General features: G+C 48.9%; 5 protein-coding genes across 5 annotated transcripts; 1 reads left to right on the top strand and 4 right to left on the bottom strand.

The window, feature by feature from the left end:
• Positions 1 to 2,545: 2,545 nt before the first annotated feature.
• EJ05DRAFT_508992 (uncharacterized protein) lies at positions 2,546 to 4,665 on the bottom strand. The gene is made up of 3 exons (XM_033748058.1): positions 3,958 to 4,665; positions 3,800 to 3,905; positions 2,546 to 3,742 (listed from the first exon to the last, which is right to left on the bottom strand). The coding sequence occupies exons 1-3, from the start codon at positions 4,275 to 4,277 to the stop codon at positions 2,729 to 2,731; spliced, it is 1,440 nt and encodes a 479-aa protein (XP_033602913.1). The 5' UTR covers positions 4,278 to 4,665; the 3' UTR covers positions 2,546 to 2,728.
• On the top strand, positions 4,652 to 8,056 carry EJ05DRAFT_285532 (uncharacterized protein). Its single transcript, XM_033740477.1, has 2 exons — positions 4,652 to 5,387; positions 5,510 to 8,056. Exons 1-2 carry the CDS (start codon positions 5,016 to 5,018, stop codon positions 7,940 to 7,942), a joined length of 2,805 nt encoding a protein of 934 aa, XP_033602912.1. The 5' UTR covers positions 4,652 to 5,015; the 3' UTR covers positions 7,943 to 8,056.
• A 1,790-nt stretch (positions 8,057 to 9,846) lies between these two features.
• Positions 9,847 to 11,053, bottom strand: EJ05DRAFT_498421 (uncharacterized protein; the record flags this gene model as incomplete). The annotated part of the gene is made up of 3 exons (XM_033746681.1): positions 9,847 to 10,104; positions 10,675 to 10,805; positions 10,912 to 11,053. The coding sequence occupies 3 exons, from the start codon at positions 11,051 to 11,053 to the stop codon at positions 9,847 to 9,849; spliced, it is 531 nt and encodes a 176-aa protein (XP_033602911.1).
• Positions 11,054 to 11,303: 250 nt separating this feature from the next.
• EJ05DRAFT_508990 (uncharacterized protein) lies at positions 11,304 to 12,667 on the bottom strand. Its single transcript, XM_033748057.1, has 2 exons — positions 12,111 to 12,667; positions 11,304 to 12,050 (listed from the first exon to the last, which is right to left on the bottom strand). The coding sequence occupies exons 1-2, from the start codon at positions 12,407 to 12,409 to the stop codon at positions 11,468 to 11,470; spliced, it is 882 nt and encodes a 293-aa protein (XP_033602910.1). The 5' UTR covers positions 12,410 to 12,667; the 3' UTR covers positions 11,304 to 11,467.
• A 1,555-nt stretch (positions 12,668 to 14,222) lies between these two features.
• On the bottom strand, positions 14,223 to 18,820 carry EJ05DRAFT_450171 (uncharacterized protein). Its single transcript, XM_033742363.1, has 3 exons — positions 18,112 to 18,820; positions 16,740 to 18,064; positions 14,223 to 16,679 (listed from the first exon to the last, which is right to left on the bottom strand). Exons 1-3 carry the CDS (start codon positions 18,571 to 18,573, stop codon positions 14,294 to 14,296), a joined length of 4,173 nt encoding a protein of 1,390 aa, XP_033602909.1. The 5' UTR covers positions 18,574 to 18,820; the 3' UTR covers positions 14,223 to 14,293.
• Between the last annotated feature and the right edge of the window lie 1,466 nt (positions 18,821 to 20,286).

Here is a 20,286-nt window from a genome sequence, read left to right as displayed (position 1 = left end):
TCCGTGATCCGTGTGGCAGATTCAACAAGTCGACAAGGGTAGGCGAGTCGTCTCAAGACCGGGATGCTCAACTTATGAACGATACATTTTAAGAAGTAGTTCATCCGTTTTCATGCCAGGGGACAAATCTTCAACGACTTGATGCTGCTGTATGACGAAATGGAGGGCCTTCACACGTCCATCAGAGAGTAACTGCGTTCAAGCAACATTATGACCAGCTTATGTGCAAATGATGGTATCATCACAATGGGGGATCGCTTCTTTCGTTCGCCAGGCAACACGCAAGCCGACATAGTTGCGATGACTAAAGCTAATCGCCTTGAAGCTTTTAGCAGTACTGCCTATATTAAACATTGAACAGTCTTACTGTAGTTATTCCTAGTGGTGGAACGTCGGGCACTTAGATCCCAACGCGGCGCAGAGACATCCCAAACCATCCCTTACTTCGAAGAGAACCAAACCGTTCTGAAGACAACACTGTTGGGTCAAGCAAGACGCTCGAAATTTATCTTCGCGGTGAAAGCATCACTTTCGGCATATCTTCCATAACTAGGGCATATTAATGGATCCCTTGACTTTTCAGGACCCTCATGCAGTCGACAAACAAAGTAGCTCATTGGAGGTAGTGAAGACAAACACGACATAGAAGAATCCTTTAGCTAGTACGGACGTCACCCCGGCCATACTTCGCACCGAAATATGAAGAATGTGAACAGTACAAGTGACGCTTAGTGTTTAGGGATACTTCCTAAATTTCGCGCACAAGTACTGCGCAGGTAAGTCAGCGACGACGATATATTCAGTCAAACAAACACATCTATGACCGTGATGACTGAAGTATAACACGATTGCGAGTGGAATCAATGCCTTGATCCATGATCGCATACCGACGAGCCCGTGAAGAAGTATCCACGAAAGACCGACACCAATGAATCCTACGCGGTGTGGAATGCTGGGTATCTATAAGTTCAGTTTGAGTTGCCGACTAGTTGGAATGATATAGTACTTTGAGAGCTAGGCTTATTACTAAGACCACCGGAGAGATGAGCAACGTGAATTAAGGCCTGCTTTCCTACTGAAGCGATTAGTGGCACACTGACGTACGAATGCGGCAAGTACTTCATGTCAGAGATGAGCATAAATTAGTGAGAATCATTGAATGGAAAAGGCTGATGAAGACAACGAAGAAGTCTCCCAACTAAGGCAAGATCGGGGAAGGTCATGTGACTCGGGATGTAGTGTCGTACGCGGTCACGTGACCACACCCAGACTTTCTATACTGAAAAGGCTCTTGTTCTCTCGACAGTCAGTCCATCTTATTAGCTCGTCTCATGTGACACCAGAAGGTCTCAAGATCAGATGGCAGATAGGGTGACTGTCTGACTGTTGTATATGAGGGACTCATACCTTCAAAGTTCTCTTCGTAAAGCCATTAACGCGCCCAATCACAGCTTACTAGGAGTCCACATAATAGTAGTACGATAGCATCGGTCAATCTCCTCCATATGCTAAGCTATGAAGCAGCGAAACCTGCCTGCATGTCCATCTGGTACATCCCTTCGCACAGCATCGCAATCATCAACAAAACATGAGTCAAAGCCATTACTGACCTCACAAGCCACATCCCCCAAACATACGTAGCGCAATGGCACTAAAGAGCTAATGAACTAGTGCACCTTTTGCTAAAGCACGCCTCGCGCGCACGGCACGAAATCGGCGATGAAGCTAAGATACCAAATAATTACTATACGAATGCGAAAGAGCGCTAGTCGTGTTGTCCTCGCCATGGAGACTTCAGCGCGCAGAGTCTGCCAGGCAATTAAGGGTTTGTTTTCTTCTGGCGAGGTTGGCTTTGAAGGATGGATGGAGCGAGAGTTGTTTACTTGTGATATCTCGCAGCGCCGAGATGAGGCAAGGATCGACAGGTCCCTAGGTAATAATATATGGGAGCATCCTGGATTCTGCGGCCACAGTGCCGAAGAACTTGGTAATTAGTGAACTGACTCGAACGTGTACAGGCTCAGAACGCGGGGCGCAGCGGTAGGGGAAGCTACTAAGGACTCGTATGCAGAGCAGAATCTGGAGAAGGCTGGAGTGCCTCGTTATGGCCAAGATCTTCTCCGCATCACATCTTGGATCTTGCATATTATCAATACCGGGTTGGTGGCACTCATACAAGATTCCCTACTATGCGCGGGAAAGATATATCACGCTCGGCGCACACCTCAGACTTGATACCGGATTCGGTCACTGTCGCGATCCCCGGCCCGTGTGTGACCGTCGGATCCAGGACGATTGCACTTTGGCTGGACTCCTCCACAACGCGTAGACATGGTATGGTCACGCGAGGCAAGCCTTTGCGTTAGAACCTGCTCGATTAGATTGAGAAGCGATAGATGACGTCGTTGGCTTGTTCATACTCGGTCAATAGCTGCAGCGAGAGTTGGGAGCTTAATCTGACATCCTTTAGCCATACGGGAGCGGGCGCTGTTGGGGCGTTAGTAGTGCAGTAGTGGTGGTCTAGCTGGGCTCGACTAAACCTTCTGTTAGCTACGTGATATTCAGGGCAGTATCTATTTCTACATTCATTTGCAGTGTCTTGCGATGTATGTGCGGTGTTGGTGATTTCTCATGAACATGACTGCATTATGCATTATACGTGATGCATAGAGCCAGCCTAAACTCCGTTTGACAATGCAACAATGAACGCCCGAAGTCGAATGAATATTCAGTCGAGTTGATTCACAGACCTTTCTTGGAAGCCCTGCCAGCTTGGTTTCCTCATTCCCCACCTAAGAATATTCTTAGCCATGACCGCGCGGATGTCAATCTTTCTCTTCGCCAACCCTCTAGCTGTCGCATTGCCTTGGATGTGGTTGCTGACATTGAAGTTGTTCAATGTATTCTCGATAAGTGTTTGGTTGCCGAGGACTTCTGATAGCACATCGACGATTGAGCCCCTGTCACCGCCGAGTATACCATTGATGACATCTGATAGGAAAGTAATGACGCTTATGTGAAAAACAAGTGTCTTGGTGGCGAGCATGTCTTGGAGATAGGGAATTGTCTGGCCGTTCACCATAGCTGTATTGCCAGTCGCATTGATCTCGATGTAACCCCCATTCAGAGCCTCCTTCTGCCCATCCAGCAGTGCACCCAGATTCTGGGAAAACTGGTTGAGGTATAGGTTGCCATAGAATGGAACTGTGTTGTTACCTGGTGCTAGTACGAGATTGTCGAGGTGCACTAATCCCAGCTTCAAGTCTTTAGACATAAGGTTCAGTGTAAGGTCTCCAAGGCCAAGACTCAGGGGGGAGTAGTTTGGCAGAGAAAGATTACCATTGATATTGTATCCGTTCGAATCCGGTGGTACAAGGATATTGAGTTTCTCAATATTCGCCCCTTTCAGATTCTGTAGCGTTGGAATGGAAAGGGTTTTATCGAGTTTGTTGGTACTGTGTAGTGCTCCCAGGTGTACACTGACATCGGGAACAGCACGTACTCCGAGATTCGTTTGCTCTTGCAGGAAGAATTGGCCGAACCAATTGGTTAGCTCACTCACGTCGTCCAATTCTATGTCTTGCATTGGAATCGTAAAGTTGGTCCGAGGCCGTTTGATGTGCAAGGTTGGTATAGAGAGGTTGAGGAATGGCGAGTAACCTGGTGTTTCGATGTTGTAAAGTTGCAGGTTTAACGGGTCGATCTTCACGCCTAGGGGCACATGGAATGCTGTGTTGATTTCCTTGAATATAAGCTATTAGCTTCCTGTACAGTAGGCAATACTTAGGTTGATGTTTACCATCTTTAAGCTAGTTGGGGTGGAGGCACTCAAGCTGCCGCTGTAGATTGGTAAATCATTACCGTCAATCACGTTCTGTACGATTCGTGGAACGATGATCGTGAATCTGGGTAGATATCGTAAGGATAACTTTCAGTTGATTTTAGGATAACACTTACGTGATGGGGAGCAATATTGCAAGGAGTATGAAAATGCCGACAGCATACCATATCCAGAATCGCTTGAAATGTGCCATTATCTTTTCCTTCTTTGTCATTGGCGAGGCATTCCTGTCTTTCACCAGAGAATTATCACTACCGCTCTGATCTGAATGCACCGAACCCTCCCGTGCACCTGCTGCCATGGCTCCTTGTGATGTCATGTCTTCATTCTGGGACTTCTCATTGTGGTCGAGCTGTTCGTTCAGCGTTGCCTTTGTCTCATCGGCGCCGCGGTCCTCAGCTTGGTCTTTCCACGGATTGATGTCGTCAGCTGGCATTTTGAACCCTTTCCACGCAAATACTACTCCTACTGGGATATGTGTAATAGCGTAAGGAGGGTAGAATGACCTGGCTATACGACCTGACGCGCAGGAGATTTCACAACTACAGATTAGGTTATCAATGAGGTTCTGTCTTGACTCCTGGGCTTCGCACTCTGCCGTTCCCCGTGGGGCAACCCCAGAAGTAAGGTGCTGGCCGGAAAGAGAGTGTACATTCACATGATAGTTCTTCCGCCTCGCGTGACCAAAAACATGATTAGACTTCCACTAGTGTTGATGGCTGACAGCTCAAAATCGTTAGCGTGAATCCTTTGAGTCCTACCAGCCGTCCAGCTAACACTAGCGCCGCCGACAGCGACGGAAGAGGTCGAGCAATCGCTGATCCGACCCGCCGATCGGTGGTGATTCTACTGGAATTGCGTGCGGAAGCTGCAGCGTAATTTGGAGTAAACATAAGGACATCAGTCGATGCTCGCACTTCTGCACGATCCCATTCGCCGTCACTAGGACTTCCGTGCTCCAGTACTCCACAGCAATTATGCGGTTCATGTGAAAGTCAGGTCAGTCCGAGCACCAGCGCCGTGCGAGAGTGACCCCGGATTTGCCAATTCCCTGGATGATAAGAACAATCGCACTACACCAAATCTCTTATGCTCGTCAGGTAGTCCCGAATTTCCTTCCAGAACGACTGACCCTGGGATCGAAGCAGGCCGCAGCACCGTATCAGTCCTAACGATGCGCTTTTCGAACGTGTTGTTGGCCGTGGCCACCCCATTCATGAGTGTTGCAGTTGCAGAAAGTCATGTCGAATCTGCAACCGAGCTGTTAAATAGTCTTCAACTGGAAGAGATTCTGGCAAAGCATGACTTGGCTCTGGTTCCCCGGTCGGAATTGACGTCGACATTGAAAGAAATGAACGCATTACTAAGAGAACACAACAATGAGAAACGCAATACCCCTCTCTACCGACGACAATCGAATAATAGCGACAATAGTCCCAACCTTCTGGATGGCCTTGGTGATCTCGGAGATCTTATCACCGCGATCGGGACCCTCACATCTCAATTGGGCCAGCTTGGTGATTTGGTCAAAGTCCTATCTGAACTTGTAGGTGCACATGAATGGGCATCAGTATGGCCGTGCTCTAGCAGAGAAGAACTGCTGTGAAGTGCCGCTAAATTGATGTTCCGTCGATATAACAAAGAGAAGAAGCTAATATGTCGGTGTAGCTCACTGTCGATTTCCTGCAGGCCGTACATGACTCACTCACGTACCTTGCAGAGACGTTGCAGCCGCCTGTTCCAACCCAGATTAGGGATCTGCTCAATCTGGTCGGTTCTTTGGATTTGAAGAGCCTTGTGGACGAGCTCAATGGAGCAAACTTGGGCAGTCTCTTAGCCAACGCTGCCAAGCTCCTGACTTCCGGCAACGTGGACAAGATTTCTGACATTCTCACCAACGCCGACAACCTTCTGACGCCTGATTTCGTCAACCAGACCTCCACGCTGATTGGACAAGCATCACCGTTGATTGAGAGGATTCAACAGATTGATCTCGAAGGTGTATTGGATGCACTTTCTCCTTTGCTGACTCGAGAAGAGATCACTGGTGTCGTTGGCCTTCTCAGAAACGCTCAGAAGTTATTATCCGATGATGGTACCAATGGTCTTGTGAGCCTTCTAAGTAGTGCTGAGACACTCTTGGACGAAAACACCGTCAACACGCTTAAGAGCTTGTTGTCTACACTGAACGACGTTGATATCGCTGGTGTGCTTGACGCCTTATCTCCCATTCTCAACCGTGACGAGATCAATGGAGTTGTTGGTCTACTCCGAAATGCCGAGACTCTGCTCGATGAGGACACGACCGGTACACTTAAGAACCTTCTGTCTACGTTGAATAACGTCGACATTGCTGGTGTTCTTGATGCGTTATCACCAATCCTCAATCGTGACGAAATCAATGGAGTCGTTGGTCTACTCCGAAATGCCGAAAGCCTGCTCGATGAGAATACAGTCAATACATTGAAGAGTCTGCTGTCTACGTTAAATGATGTTGACATTGCTGGCGTTTTGGATTCATTAAAGCCGATTTTGACCAAAGATTCCATTGACGGCATCCTAACCCTCCTGGACAATGCGGAGACCCTCTTGGACAAAGACACGACCGACCAGCTGAAGAGCTTAGTATCTAGCGCTGGGAATCTCTTGGACGAGAACACTACAAATACGTTGAAATCCCTTCTGTCCACATTGAATGATGTCGACATTGGCGGCGTTCTGGACTCTCTGAAGCCACTTTTGACGAAGGAGTCAATCGAAGGCATCTTGACACTCCTAGACAATGCCGAGAGTCTCCTAGATCAGGATACGACCGGCCAGCTCAAGAGCTTGGTAACCAGCGCTGGGAACCTTTTGGATGAGAACACAGTCGACACTCTGAAATCTCTCTTAGGATCGTTGAACGAAGTTGATATCGGCGGTGTTCTCGAATCTTTAAAGCCTCTTTTGACAAAGGAGTCCATTGAAGGCATCCTGACACTCTTGGATAATGCTGAGAGTCTTCTCGACAAGGACACGACCGATAAACTCAAGACCTTGGTGTCTGACGCGGCCCCTCTGCTTCAAAGCCTGACGGAAGCAGATATAGCCGGATTGCTGAACAAGGTCGGCCCGCTCTTAGATCAAGTCTCACCCTTACTCGACGAGGTGAACGAATTAGACCTGAAGAGTCTCTTCGACGCCCTAAAACCACTCCTAACATCCGATGGTATCAATGGGATTCTCATGCTGCTCGACAATGCGGAAGACCTCCTGACACCAGACTTTGTCAACAACACCCGTTCGCTTATCACAGGCGCAGGTCCTCTAGTAGGAGAGCTTGGCAAATTGGATTTGGAGCCTGTCGTGGATCTATTAAACCCTGTTCTGGCAGATCTTCGCACTCACGACCTGTCCAACGTGATCTCCCAAGTCGATCCTCTACTTGGATCGATCAGTTCCATCGATTTCTCCAATCTTGTTGACCAAGTCGGGCCATTGTTGTCTGCCGTAACATCAGTCGACTTTACCAACATGGTCAGCCAGGTCTCCCCTATCCTCCAAGCCGTTACCCGACCAGATTACTCTGGCCTGGTTGACCAAATTGGTCCTCTCCTAGACGCCGTCACCAGTGTCGATTTCTCACCATTGAGTAAGCAAGTTCAGCCGCTGCTTGAGGACGTCGCATCTATCGACTTTGTCGGCATATTCCGCCAGCTGATGCCCTTACTCTCCGAGTCTGGCATTAAGGGTATATACGACCTCTTGTACAACGCTGAAGACCTTCTCACGGATGATTTCGTCAAGAACACCACCTCTTTGATCGGAAACGCTGGTCCGCTCGTGAGCGCCCTCGGAAAGATCGATATTGCGAAATTAGTCGACCAGATCATGCCGTTGTTGGACACAATCGACAACATCGACATCAAGGGCATCGTAGACGCAGTCATGCCTATTCTCACCCCAGACAGTGTGGATGGTATCGTGAAACTACTGCAAAACGCCCAGAACCTTTTGTCTGATGTCTTTGTCTCCCAAACGTCTGAGCTCATCGGCGACGCTACTCCTGTAAGTTTTCTTTATCACGTTCGGTCTTGTTTTGCACTTCCTAACCATGCGTAGCTTGTCGCAACAGTGTCCGATTTCATCCAGGCTTTGTTCCGCGCGCTCGGCGCAACCCAGAACACGTAGGCGGTCTGCGACCATCGAGCATGGGTTTGCAATAACGCAGATCCCGCATATCCCACCACCGGGCCGACGACCGGCTGCGCAGCCCCGCGCCATCGAATCTGGATCCAACGTGCTGTTCACGAGAGGAATGAGGTTGTCGAGGTCGGACTTTTCGCTGGTCAAGTGACCGAGCTTGCAATTTCCCGGTGCGGGGACCCTAAAAAACGGGTTCCTGCATGCACCAGGGTCGCTCGGCCATCGGGTGATTTCCCATGTGGATCTTGTGGATCACCGGCTACCGGGTTTGCAAGATCCATCATTACCGGTGAATGATGGCTCGACTTCGTATGATCGCGACGTGGCATACCATACATAAGGTGTTTTTAAGGGGCGGGTGGATACACGGTGCAGGGCATGCATTTGGGGCGTGAAGGAACTTTCTCATGCCATGATCATGATTTATACGACTCGAACGATTGTATTGTGAGGTACTACGATAGTTTTTAATGCGTAATGACATAACGGTCTTGACATGCTTGACTGATGAATAATCTTCTCGCCCCTCTCAACTTCGACGCCTGCTCTTGATCGTCAAGTGAGCCACTCGAAGCTGCGCCGGGAAGTCAACAATCCTGCCTGGCATGAACCGATCTGGCTACCGTTGCCTCACTATGTAATCATCATTCGCCCGTAGCTTGTTGAATACATTGGTCATTGGAGTATCTATACAGGCGTCCAAGCCTGCTCTTCACAGAAATCTTCACAGAAACGTGAGCCGGATCATAACACCAAGAACAGCACTCGCGCCGTGTAGATTCCACAAAATTGCACAGATGAAATAGAAGCGCATATATGACCATAGTGCTCGATATCGCTCGGAGGAGTGAGGTCTTAGATTTAATCATCCAGCATGGCACCCCATGTGGATGTTAGAATCCGATAGTGAGTAGATTGTCTTCACTACACGGCCACGTTATGTCATCGGTGAGATGCTTCACTCCAAGGATTCTGCTATTAATATCATGAGGAAAGACGGGAAATAAAGATGCCGGGACTAGGTAAAAATTAAGGGGCCTGCGACGGGGATCGAAATTGCGAGATTTGAAATAGAGGTGGGAGATAAAAGGAGTGATTGGGGCTTTGAGTGGTCAGAAGTTGTAAGAGAATTTGGAATACAGTTTTCAAGATTGTAGATCAATCAGTGGACATCGTAATGGACTGTAGAACATATGTGTGAGAGCGGCAGCAAATAGATAGGAGCTATGGTAGTAGCATGGAAAGCGACATCTGGGGGCATGAAGATTGGAGTAGGAGTGAAAATAGTTTGGAGGTCTAGGCTTGAAGGTGAGAACACGTAGATAGATGCTGTATAGCTGGAGTTCGGATGTATGTCTAGAGAAGATAATGAAAGGTAGGATTGCGTGCGGAAGAGAGCACGGATTGAGAGATATTCGAACAAAGCTGTGTTGGGGAAAGTTAAGACTACCATGATACATACCTGGAAGAGGTAAAGGTAACAGATAGTATCAATGTTCGTATCTACTCGTTATATAATTGATTGTAACCCAAGCCTGTCCGTCTAGTGAAGCATGCATTCGTCAAGCGAAGACTCATATACAAGCCCGTATCCTATGCCAGTGCGACACATAAGTTGTCGAACTGAAACCGGGACAAATATGTCGGATCAGTATTGGTAAAATTGATACCCCTTTTGAAAATATATCGGCCCTTTATACCTGGTGTTTTCCAGTCTCGGCGAGAGAAATGGCTTACAAGGGGCTTCTCAGAACAAACTGCTCAAACTCCTTCTGCAAATCGGTTCAAACAGTTACCTTGCAACCGTTGATCACTAATATTTATGTCTTAAAGATACAGCTCTGTGAACTTCGCAGTGTTTCGTGCCGGAAGAACATCCATACTTCCAAGTGCTCAGCGTTTGCTGATGGATGAACCTTGCGCCTGACAAAGGGACTCCCATCTTCGTCGACAGCCCCAACTTTTATGAAAGTACCACCTTCTGTTTCGAACATAGTAGGCGCGAAGTCATTAATCATGAGCTCTGTCGCACTGTCGGAGGCTTCTCCATTTCCAGTCGTGATCACCATCAGAGTGGACTTTTGAATGAGATGCTCCTCCATGCCAGACCATATGCTGTTCAAATATAGAAATTTCCTCATATAAACACATCGGCAGTGCCGTCTTCGTTCCTGGAATGTTCCAACTGACGACGACTATATGCCAAAGGGTCCACTCAAAGGGGTTTTCCGCCGCTCGAAGCTCAGCATAGACCTTAAATTAGAATTCACCGTCCGGGAACTGTGGATCGATTTTGAAGACTTTCGGCATCCATTCTGAATTTTCACACGGACCATATAGTTGTTAGTGCAACACCTCCCACCAAGCCAACAGCAACAGCAGCGACTGGCGTTCCGCCGGGTGGCGATATTACACACTTTTCGCGGTATTATCTTATCAAACTTGGACGACGTTGAGGAAGAGATGAGACCCGAAGCATGTGATGAAGTACCCGAAGAATCAAACATAGCAATGGGAAAAGCGCTGCTGTTGAAATTGCAAGGACAAGGCCGCTGGTACACGATAAGTTGCAAGAAGATCCTTGGCCGGTTTAGCAGCTTCGCCTCGCAGACTTGTGAAATCTCAAAAATCCTTTAGAGAGGTCGTACCTTGTTCAAAATATCTATGGTCCCTTCATAGCCATCAAAGACTTTCTGACCTGCACCTACTCCCAAATCAGCAAAAATTCCATGGCCAAAGTCACTGGCAAATTGTCTGGCGTAGGGGGCTAAGCTTCCAGCTACAGATAAAGCATCATTATCAACGGAGCTGATTGTGATTGTGTTCGCGGTGGTACTGAAACTAGTCCTTGCCCAGTTGCGAGCGGATATAATAGCGTCACTCACGCACGGGTCCTAGGACATCATCTGCGGCTTTGCGTAGTCCCCTCAAAAATCCGCCGAGACCGCCCGATGTGGACTTCTTCGACTTTCGGCCAGATCGAGCATTGACCTCTGGGCCACTGGCTCCATTTGTTTTGAGGGACATCTGGGATTGTGTACAATACTAAGTTCCGGGGTCTCGGTATAGAGAAACCATGCGTCGATGTGCCCAGCCTGATCTCCCTTTTCTTGTGACGCAGTGGCGGATAGGGTGACCAAGTGTACGTGGTGGAGTAGTCACAGATCAATCACGAACAAAGGACTTGTTGAGGTTGATATGATCGATCTTGAAGCTGTGTTCTGTTAAACCAGGGAGTGGGACGACTGAGGTTAGTCTTATGGAGAGGGATATTTGTGGCCGTAAGGATAGATCTGTCACATTCTTATATCGCTCAAACAGTATGAATGTACCTATAAAATAAAATTTAGACATGAAAGAAGCAGTCCGTCATGTAAAAGAAACATCTGGAGTACAGGACCCATAGAATACCTTGCATGCTCTCTAGAACAGTATATCTACCTAGCAACCATTCAAATCGTAAAATGCATAAGGGCTGTTCGCAGGGTTCAGATTTCCTGCAACAGGCGCAGCATACAACAAACACTGGTTGTTCCCAACAGCAAAACTCTGGCAGGTTGCCGTCTTTGCGCAGAGTGCACGACACGTGTCGACTGTTCCAGAGTTGCCAGATGTATCGTTCAAGAAGGCAGCAGGGGTCTGTTTATCATAGCCTGTAGTGCCACAAGTTGCTGGGGCAGTAGGTTGGGGCGCTGGCGTGTCCGAGGCCGAGCTACTAGGGACCACGGGCGAGTCTGTTGTGCTGGGCGATGGAGACGGGGACGGCGACGGAGTTACGATCGGTGCTGGGGTTTCAGATGGCGATGGAGTTGGGGATGGTGTGAGAATAGGGTTTGATAGAGAGGAAGAACTGGATGGAGCTAAACCAGATGGTGTAGGTGTCGCAGTCGAAATCGGGACCGCCGATGGCGACGGAGTGGTGGAAGGAGAAGGTTGAGGAACAGGTGCTGGCTGGTCGTTCAAGACACAACATTTATCGCTGAATGAAAGACTTCCACTGTTGCTGGCCGTATAGATAAGAGGGCTTGTTTTTTGTGTTAGCGAGCTTGTGCATGTGAGGTTCACTCTTGCATGGCAAACTTACGAACTGAGTCTGTACAGTCGGCAAGAACCCTGACCAACAGCATAGCTGTTACACTGCCAGTCCTGGCGGCAAAGATTCCCACAGGGCGCTCCTGCAACGAGGCTGCGGTCCGTCGTGGTGTAGTAAGGGAGGGCCATGGAGTAGGACGAGGATTTCTGGTTGCCCTTGGTGCTGCACTTGGCCGCCCATGTCGAAAACCAGTTGCATCCGAAAATGGTACGCTGTTCAAGATCCTGCGTGGGTGCAGCGAGTGTGGTCGCAGCAAAAGCGGCAATGAGAGGAATTGAAAAGAACATCATGCAATAACTAATCTTCTGTTTTAAACGAGTGTGTAGAAGAGAGTGAACAGGACTCGAAAGTGAGTATTATTGGAAACAATTAGTGGCCTGGCGATCGTCACATCACAGCAGACGACGATCCTTACATATATATGCCTCCGGCACTGCTTCTAACCAAGATGGCGCAAGCCCTCCAAATCCTCGGGCTTCGCGACTGTGCAAAATAAGGAGGCAAGATAAATGGAACAATAGTTCTGACGCGAAAAAGGCTAACAGAAGTGTGGAGATGGACCAATTCAAATGCAGCCGAAGTACCGAAAACGGCATTAGGCAGATAGCCAAAACTATTTTAGTGCTTTACTCGCGCCGCGCCATGTGTCTTCCCGTCTCGGACGAACCTCAGCGATCGGACTTGGTAGCGGTACCTGCATTAGCGTCGACGATCAAAGTTCGGCCTGTGGAAATTGTGCATTGCTATGAAATCGGCATCTTCCAGTATCGATCAATACATAAGAGGGAGCTGATGAATATCTCGGTCTCTATGATACTCGTGGATCTGGGTTCTCGGGGAGCCCAACAAGCACCAGTCTATTCTGACGATGCATCCAAGTGCGATCTGCGTGACCCATTATTATCGGACTTTTCGAGACCGCAGCATCGCGCACGGGCCTCCATAGATGAAGAGTCTAGACTCCGGCTGAACCTTGCTTTGCTTAGACAGGACGAAAGGGGAGCTCTCCACAAAGGTCCAGCGTCTATGAAAATGCGTCCTGCCGACGATCCTGCCGTATATACCGTGTATTTGCGCTGTTGAACCCCAAAGGTGACCGGCCCCATGGCAGCAGGTGTTCGCTTGTGCGATGGGATGATCCGATATCGATATGCACAGTCGGAAAGCGTTCCGGACAAGTCTTAGTCAAGCCATGGGCCACCGAGACTCTCCATCAAGGCGCAACATTTGTTCGGAATAGTCTTCTGTCTGAACAATTTTCCATCCATCCGAAGTGTTCTAGACGATATCCACAGCTAGATGTTTTCCAGAATCAGAGTACGTGTGGATAACCCCAGTCGAACTCGTTCGTTTGTACGCGCTCGCTCGTTTGATCATCGACCAAATTCAACCAGAAAATTGACGCAGGAAGAGAGCCTATCCACATACGCCTCTAGAATATCAACTAGGCGATTCTCGAGCAATTGCGGGTTTCGGTCCACTTGAAGGGCTTGTTGGCAGCATTGAGATCGTAGCACGGTCAGGGTCAAGCCTAAATTCAGAAACTCTTTGCCGGTGAACACAAAAGCTCGTAGTGGGCGATATCTACAGGTACTGGTCACTTTAATTCTTGCAGCAATGACTAAGTCCGTAAGAACTCTGAAGTGGACTTGCGGGATTTGAGTGAAGAGTTATGTCGGGTGGCAATGTACGCGAGTAACCGTGAACCAACATAAGGGGTGACTGCACAAAGATTGGCAGGTAGAAGAGGCAACACTGTACAGTAACATGACAAATTATGTTATCTAAGCATGGTCCTTCATCATCTGGACGATTCAGGGACATCTCGCAACAGCCTCACATCACTTATCAGTTTCAGCATCAGGGCAATACTTGATCTTCTCTCAGCTTTCAAATCTCTCTCTGCTCTTTACTCCAGCATCTTACAACGAAGTCTCTTCGGGATCTTCATTTGAATGGCGATTATTTTCGCCCTAGGACGCAAAATGTTCGAGGATAATGAGACAGGAGGGTAGGCTGTGTATCGAGGAAGATGATGCGCAAATTAGCTAATTCGACCGTCTCATTCTTCTCAGACAAATACAGCTTACACAAAAGGTCGTAGTACTCTCGAGAGCTCTGTTGGTATCTACAATCTATCACACGTCTATTATACATCTTTCGTAGCACCCAGTCTATTTCCCCTCCGCCTTCTTCGTCGCCTTTGTGCGCAACTTCATAAGCCCATACACAAGTGCATAGCTCGAGAAGCAGAACAACGTCACAATCCCAACATTACGCCAGCCCGTGCGATATTCCATCAGATTCAACCCCTGCAAATACTCGCTGCCGCTCTTATACTGACACACCCTACACGCTTGCGTAGCACTCGCGTCCAACAACCTCGAGCTTGCGCCTGCGCCAAGGAGGTATTCTGAAAGATAGTCGCCGCACGTCTGGTTTTGCGGCGGATCGAAGATCGCATACTCATTCTCGCGACATTGCACGTCCACACCCCATGTCGTAAACACCAGCATCGCACCCATGAGGTAGTTGAATGGATCGAGGTAATACAGCCAGTACCGCCAAAACGCCGTGATTTGCGCATAGGGCACCAGCACGCCGCAGAAAGAGACCAAGACCCCGATGATGACTGGGTTGACGAGCGCGGCAAAGATGGCGTTGGGCGCGTATGCAGCGACGAACTGGCCCATTCCTGTGTATAGGAATTCGTAGAGTAGCATGATGAGCAGTGTTGCGCCGGCGCGGGCGCTCGAGGTGGGGAAGCCGACGGTGTAGTACCAGCAGACGAAGTAGAGGAGTCCGGAGAAGAGGAGGTAGGGGATTTCGGAGACAATTAACGCAGTGACGAAGGCGGGCCAGGAGTACGTCTTGCTTTTCTTCTCGCGGGCCTCATATACATCTCTGCGCTCGAGGAAAAGGGGCTGCAGTTGGGCGAACACGCCAGGCGCGACGAATATGAAGTTGAAGATAGTGAAGAGGCGCAGCTGGAGATCAGAGACGCTGTCACCAATCATCCAGAAGGAGAAGCCATTGAAGAGGGCACTGCCGATGTGCAGAAAGACGCGGTTATTGACGTATTCGACGTCGCGGTAGAGAGCCCTGTTCATGCGATTCATGAGGATACGAGTTTGAGTCCAGTGGGATGCTGCAAATTCGTGGCCATCGTCTTCAGTGCCTGGGGGCTTGGATGCTGCATCAGACACGAGAGAATCTAGGTTTTCGAGAGCGCGTTTATGTTCTGGGGAGTCGAGCCAGACTTGGTGCCAGTCATGTGTTTTCGAAAGAGAGCCGGACACGACGTCTATCATATGTTCGGCAGGATTGGTAGCATCAGGGCAGGGGGCGCCATGGCGTGCGAAGTAGTCCTTGACTGTGGCTCCATTCTCGCCGATGTCACCAAAGTAGCTCATACGACCACCCTTCTGAAGGAGAAGAAGGGTGTCAAATTGAGCGAAGAGACTGGCGGACGGCTGATGGATGACGACCAGGACAGCTTGTCCAATATCAGCAAGCTTTCGAAGAAAGCGTACGATACCAAAGGCCGCTTGGCCGTCGAGACCAGAGGTGGGTTCGTCGAGAAAGATAAGGATCTCCGGCTTGGAGACAAGTTCGACTCCAATGGTCACTCTCTTGCGCTGCTCGACACTCAGTCCATTCCCAGGACGACCGATCAGCGTGTGTTCGATGTCATGAAGCTCAAGTAAATCGATTATAGAATCGACGTAGCGTATTTTGTCTGCGTCTGGTGTGTCGCGCGACTGACGTAGCAGTGCCGCAAACTCGAGAGACTCACGTACGGTAGACATGCGTTCATGGACATCGAGCTGTTCACAGTAGCCAGCGGACCTTTGAAATGACAGGGATAATTCTCGTCCATCGACGAGAATTGAGCCAGTGATCTTTCCGTCTGTCTTGCGTTGAGCAAGCACGTCCATTAAGGTCGTCTTACCAGCTCCAGATGAGCCCATAAGCGCACCAAGCATACCCGGTTTTACCCATCCGTACACATCGTCAAGGAGCTTGCGTTCGCCGTCTGGGGTGTTGACGGTATACGACAGATTCTTCCAAGTGAAAACAGATTTGTTCTGTAAGAGCTGTTTGTTGAGCGAATTCGCTGATGATGGTACAGCGGAAGAGTCTGTTGAGCTACCTGCCAACTCCTTCTCCTGAGCCTGAGACTCGATGTCTTCCCCAGTCCGTCTCTCTCGTACAAGATGGACTGTCTCTCGCGGTACCAAGAGACTGCGGCCACCGTCTGATGCCGACTTCCAACGGGAAGTGAAGACAATAGTCAAGACGGTATAAAAAACCCACCACGCTAAAACAACGCCAATGTTGCCCCAGATACGATCAGGGTTGAAGGACAAGCTTCCCAGATATTCGTCTCCAGTCAGAGATGTCGCCCCGATTGGAGCACCTCGAATACCTGTGCAAGCCTGATTGGCCTTATCGGTGTAGGACTGTCCTAATGGTACAAGGTTGGGGCCAGCACAATCGATGTTTTGACCACGAAATTCATTCGACAGCAGTGCATCGAAGGCATACGACATTGGATTTCTGTCAACGGTTAGCATGGCATCGCTTGGAACTATGACTGGACAGCAATAGTAATCTTACATCCAAAAGATCCAGACAAACCAAGGATGCATTTGCGGCTTTTGTATCATATATCCAGCGTATGTGGCGATTGCTGCGATAGCAAATCCGGAGACTTTTGAGGCAGCTTCGAAATTAGGGAACGCTGCACCGATGAATCGGAAGAAGGAAGCGAAAGCTAATGATGTCGCAATGAGGCAAAAGTAGAAGGTGAAGAAAGCACCAGCGGTCATTTTCAAGCCAACCATGAAGTACAGTATCAACGAGAAATGAGTCAGGAGAACGAGCAATACCGGAATATCAGCAGCTATTTGGGCGATACAAAATGCCGCTGGATGGTAGAAGGCGAACTCGCGATGTTTGGCGAGGACAGGACGCCCAGTGAAGGAATCAGTCGTTTCCGACATAGCTAATAAGGCAGGATACAGGGCTGCAAGGAAGATAGCACCCCCTTTGATGAACAGACCAGTAGAATCCGCACTTGCACTGTAGAAGAGTGAGCCAGTCAGGAGAGCCTGGATCAATATGGAAACTTGCTTGATGAACAATGTAGGTTTGTCACCCCATAAGATCTGGTACTGTCGAGCTGTACAGTGTTTGACTTGGGTTAAGAAGGCCACAGTCAGACCAGAAGTCTTCGGCACTGACTTGTGCTTTTCGGAGAGGACGTTCTCCTTAAAGGCCTGGGTGACCTGAGTTGCGTTTTGAGATCCAGGATACTTGTATGTGGACTCCATTTCTTTCTTGATGTCGGACTTCTCATATGCCGCCCTGATCTCCTCAGCTGTCCGCGGGAAACGATCTTCGTACCCCTTTCTGATCATTCTTTGCGAGGGAATAGTGACGCCTGCGAGTGAGTCGCCAATATTCGCGGAGGGTTCGAAGTAGAATCCAAGATCTTGCATGAAAGGAACCGCTTGCTCACGAGGTCCATAGAATATCTGTTTGCCATGGTCCAGTACGAGGACTTGATCAAATAGATTGAAGATGCCGTTGCCGGCCTGGTAGAATGTGCAAATTGTTGTTAGGCCTAGGATATCTGTAAGGGCGCGAAGGGCACGAGTGAACTCGAGCGCTGTGCTGGCGTCAAGACCACGAATTGAGTTATCCATACAGAATATACTTCCGCGGGTCGCGAGACATTCGGCAATAGACACTCGCTTTCGTTCGCCTCCACTAACGCCTCGTATGAATTCGTTTCCTACTTTAGTTGACAGAGTATGGTCAATGCCTAAAAGTTTGAGGATGTGGTCTCGTTGGGTCAGTCTGTACTCTTCAGGGGTTTGACCATCTGGAATCTGGGTAGGTATCTTCATCCTCGTGGCAAAGTCCATCGTTTGGCTCACCTAGATATGTTAGCATATGTGTGTCGTACTCCAGTCGATAAGCCTACGGTTAATGTGGGAAAGAACACTTCCTCTTCTGAGCTCATCACTATCTGTCCTGGATAATTACTGGCTTCTTTATGATCCATAGAACCAAAAGACACCTCCCCTTCGATGCTCTTATAACCGTTTCGCCTATTCGACAGCATTTTGAGCAATGTTGTGCATCCTGCTCCTGGTCTTCCCACCACAAGCAACATCTGACCGGGCTTGACATGTCCATGGGACGAGTCTATGATTGTCTTCAAAGGAGAAGGTTTGCGGCTCTCTTTGAACTGCTGTACAGAATTGAATTGGGAGAAGACGTTCTCGTTGATAGTTGAATCTGCGGAGACTCCTTTGACGGTCAAGTTCGTCCAAGTCACCCCAAGTTGTTGAGGTTGCAGATGCAACCTTGGAATGTGTATCTCGTTGTCCAAAGATCCCGACTTCTCTTCGTCTTCTGACGAAACATCATGTTCAGGCTCCATGGTGGATCGACGGCCTGATCGATGAAATAGCGGCAGTAGATATGTTATCGTAAATCAGAACATAAGTATGATGTCGCGTGATGTCGCTTGGCGTCTACGATTAACCCGGTCTTGGGAATAGAGCAGAGTTTGAGGACTAGACCAAGTAGTTCGAGACCTGGTTCTTAAACAAGGTCGTAAAACTTGCGGCACACCACCAAAGGAATGGTGCGAATGACAGGTATAAGAAGCCATTCTCAGGTACAGCAACATAACACGACATGCAGTCATCACCTTGCGCAGATCTCTGGCATGCTAGGGACCCGCTCACGTATCTCTCGGTGTTTGCAGTCTGGACTGCGACCCACTCAGCCTTGACCATTGCTGTGGATCGAGATTGTCCCAAACATCGGTAATCCCAGCGACCAACACGCTGGAGGGATGGATTGCCAAGCGCATTTCGCGCTACATCCTGTAGGCGATTGGGCGCAATATGACTTCGAATCGGTGTTTGACGGCTTTTGGGGACCCGTGTCTTCTCAGTTGGGCGAGCTCGATGACGCAGCCCGTGCCTGGAACTTACAAGGCTCGGGGGCGTAGACACATATCAAGGATCCATGCTTTTCTTAGCCCAAATATCACGATCATCATCTTTTAGAATAGATTTGTACCATCGCCAGGAGATCCCACGTTTCCAATCCTTCTTGGTTAGACTTGGCTCCCGGTCAGCATGAGTTATTGTCGATTCGCAGACTCAACTCAGGCCAAGCTCTTCCTGGACCACAATGATCTAATCAATTACTAGTAATATCACGAATCTCGACTACTCTCTTGCGAAGCTGCAGGTGCACAATGACCTGCTGCGGTCATATCATATATCAGAGGGAGTAATACCTACAAAGAACATACATGTCCCGTCTCTTTCTATGCCCGAGAGAACCAGGTTCATGGACTCCCCGTATAACAGTCTCACTAGCGTACACCTTCCACGGATCCATGGCGCACTCCGGGATTTGATTGTCAACATCCGACCCCGATTACTCAGTTTAATTCAGACAAGGATGCTTTGCTTCCAAGAAGGCACAATTGTTCTCATACAGTAATCTCCCATAATACTGATATGGTCAAAACGCCGTGTACGCCACAGCAGACATGAAGATCACATTGTTCCCTGCATGAAGTCGGACCGTGATAAAAATGCTAATAATTTCACTTAGAAAGCAACATGAGAGCTCTATACAACATACATCGTCGACCAATGCGGTGCCACGCCCACACCGCACGCCGACACGCCCACTAAGCAAGTATCCCACCTAAAGCGACAGCGGGTTTTGGATCACAAAGCTCAAACATAATAAGCGCTGACTGTGTAGACCTCAAACATCTCGGCGTTCTGTGCCTGACTAAATACCGACCATGCTCCCAGCCACCATTCCACATTTGATTACAACTCGGCGTCCGATCGTGCGGCGAGGTTGCGAATGCCGCGAGTTACAAAAGCCGGTGGTGCGTGCTGTGCGTACTCTAGGCAGTCCTGATCCATAGTTTCTCGAGCGCAATCGCTGCGCCAATAATCGATGTAAGCAGACGAGGAGCATGAGAAGGACAGCGATTCAACATCACACTGAACGTATCTTCCTGTCAGTTTATAGGTTTCTTGGCAACTCTATATGAGCATATTCTACATCGCTATGCAGGACAAAGGGCACGCTGATACATCTGGAACTGGAGGCA

The sequence above is a fragment of the Pseudovirgaria hyperparasitica genome, assembly GCF_010093815.1.
Source record: "Pseudovirgaria hyperparasitica strain CBS 121739 unplaced genomic scaffold EJ05scaffold_4, whole genome shotgun sequence".
Classification (NCBI taxonomy): domain Eukaryota; kingdom Fungi; phylum Ascomycota; class Dothideomycetes; order Acrospermales; family Acrospermaceae; genus Pseudovirgaria; species Pseudovirgaria hyperparasitica.
The sequence above is the reverse complement of the archived record's forward strand: the minus strand, read 5'-3'. Positions and strand labels throughout refer to the sequence as shown.

Coding starts and splice junctions, on each gene's coding strand:
- EJ05DRAFT_508992 (XM_033748058.1), bottom strand. CDS start 4,277: ATGCCAGCTGACGACATCAATCCGTGGAAAGACCAAGCTGAGGACCGC. Junction 3,906..3,957: donor GCAATATTGCTCCCCATCAC/GTAAGTGTTATC, acceptor ATATCTACCCAG/ATTCACGATCATCGTTCCAC. Junction 3,743..3,799: donor CCCCAACTAGCTTAAAGATG/GTAAACATCAAC, acceptor CTTATATTCAAG/GAAATCAACACAGCATTCCA.
- EJ05DRAFT_285532 (XM_033740477.1), top strand. CDS start 5,016: ATGCGCTTTTCGAACGTGTTGTTGGCCGTGGCCACCCCATTCATGAGT. Junction 5,388..5,509: donor TCAAAGTCCTATCTGAACTT/GTAGGTGCACAT, acceptor ATGTCGGTGTAG/CTCACTGTCGATTTCCTGCA.
- EJ05DRAFT_508990 (XM_033748057.1), bottom strand. CDS start 12,409: ATGATGTTCTTTTCAATTCCTCTCATTGCCGCTTTTGCTGCGACCACA. Junction 12,051..12,110: donor CGACTGTACAGACTCAGTTC/GTAAGTTTGCCA, acceptor ACAAAAAACAAG/CCCTCTTATCTATACGGCCA.
- EJ05DRAFT_450171 (XM_033742363.1), bottom strand. CDS start 18,573: ATGGAGCCTGAACATGATGTTTCGTCAGAAGACGAAGAGAAGTCGGGA. Junction 18,065..18,111: donor TGTTCTTTCCCACATTAACC/GTAGGCTTATCG, acceptor TAACATATCTAG/GTGAGCCAAACGATGGACTT. Junction 16,680..16,739: donor TTTGTCTGGATCTTTTGGAT/GTAAGATTACTA, acceptor AACCGTTGACAG/AAATCCAATGTCGTATGCCT.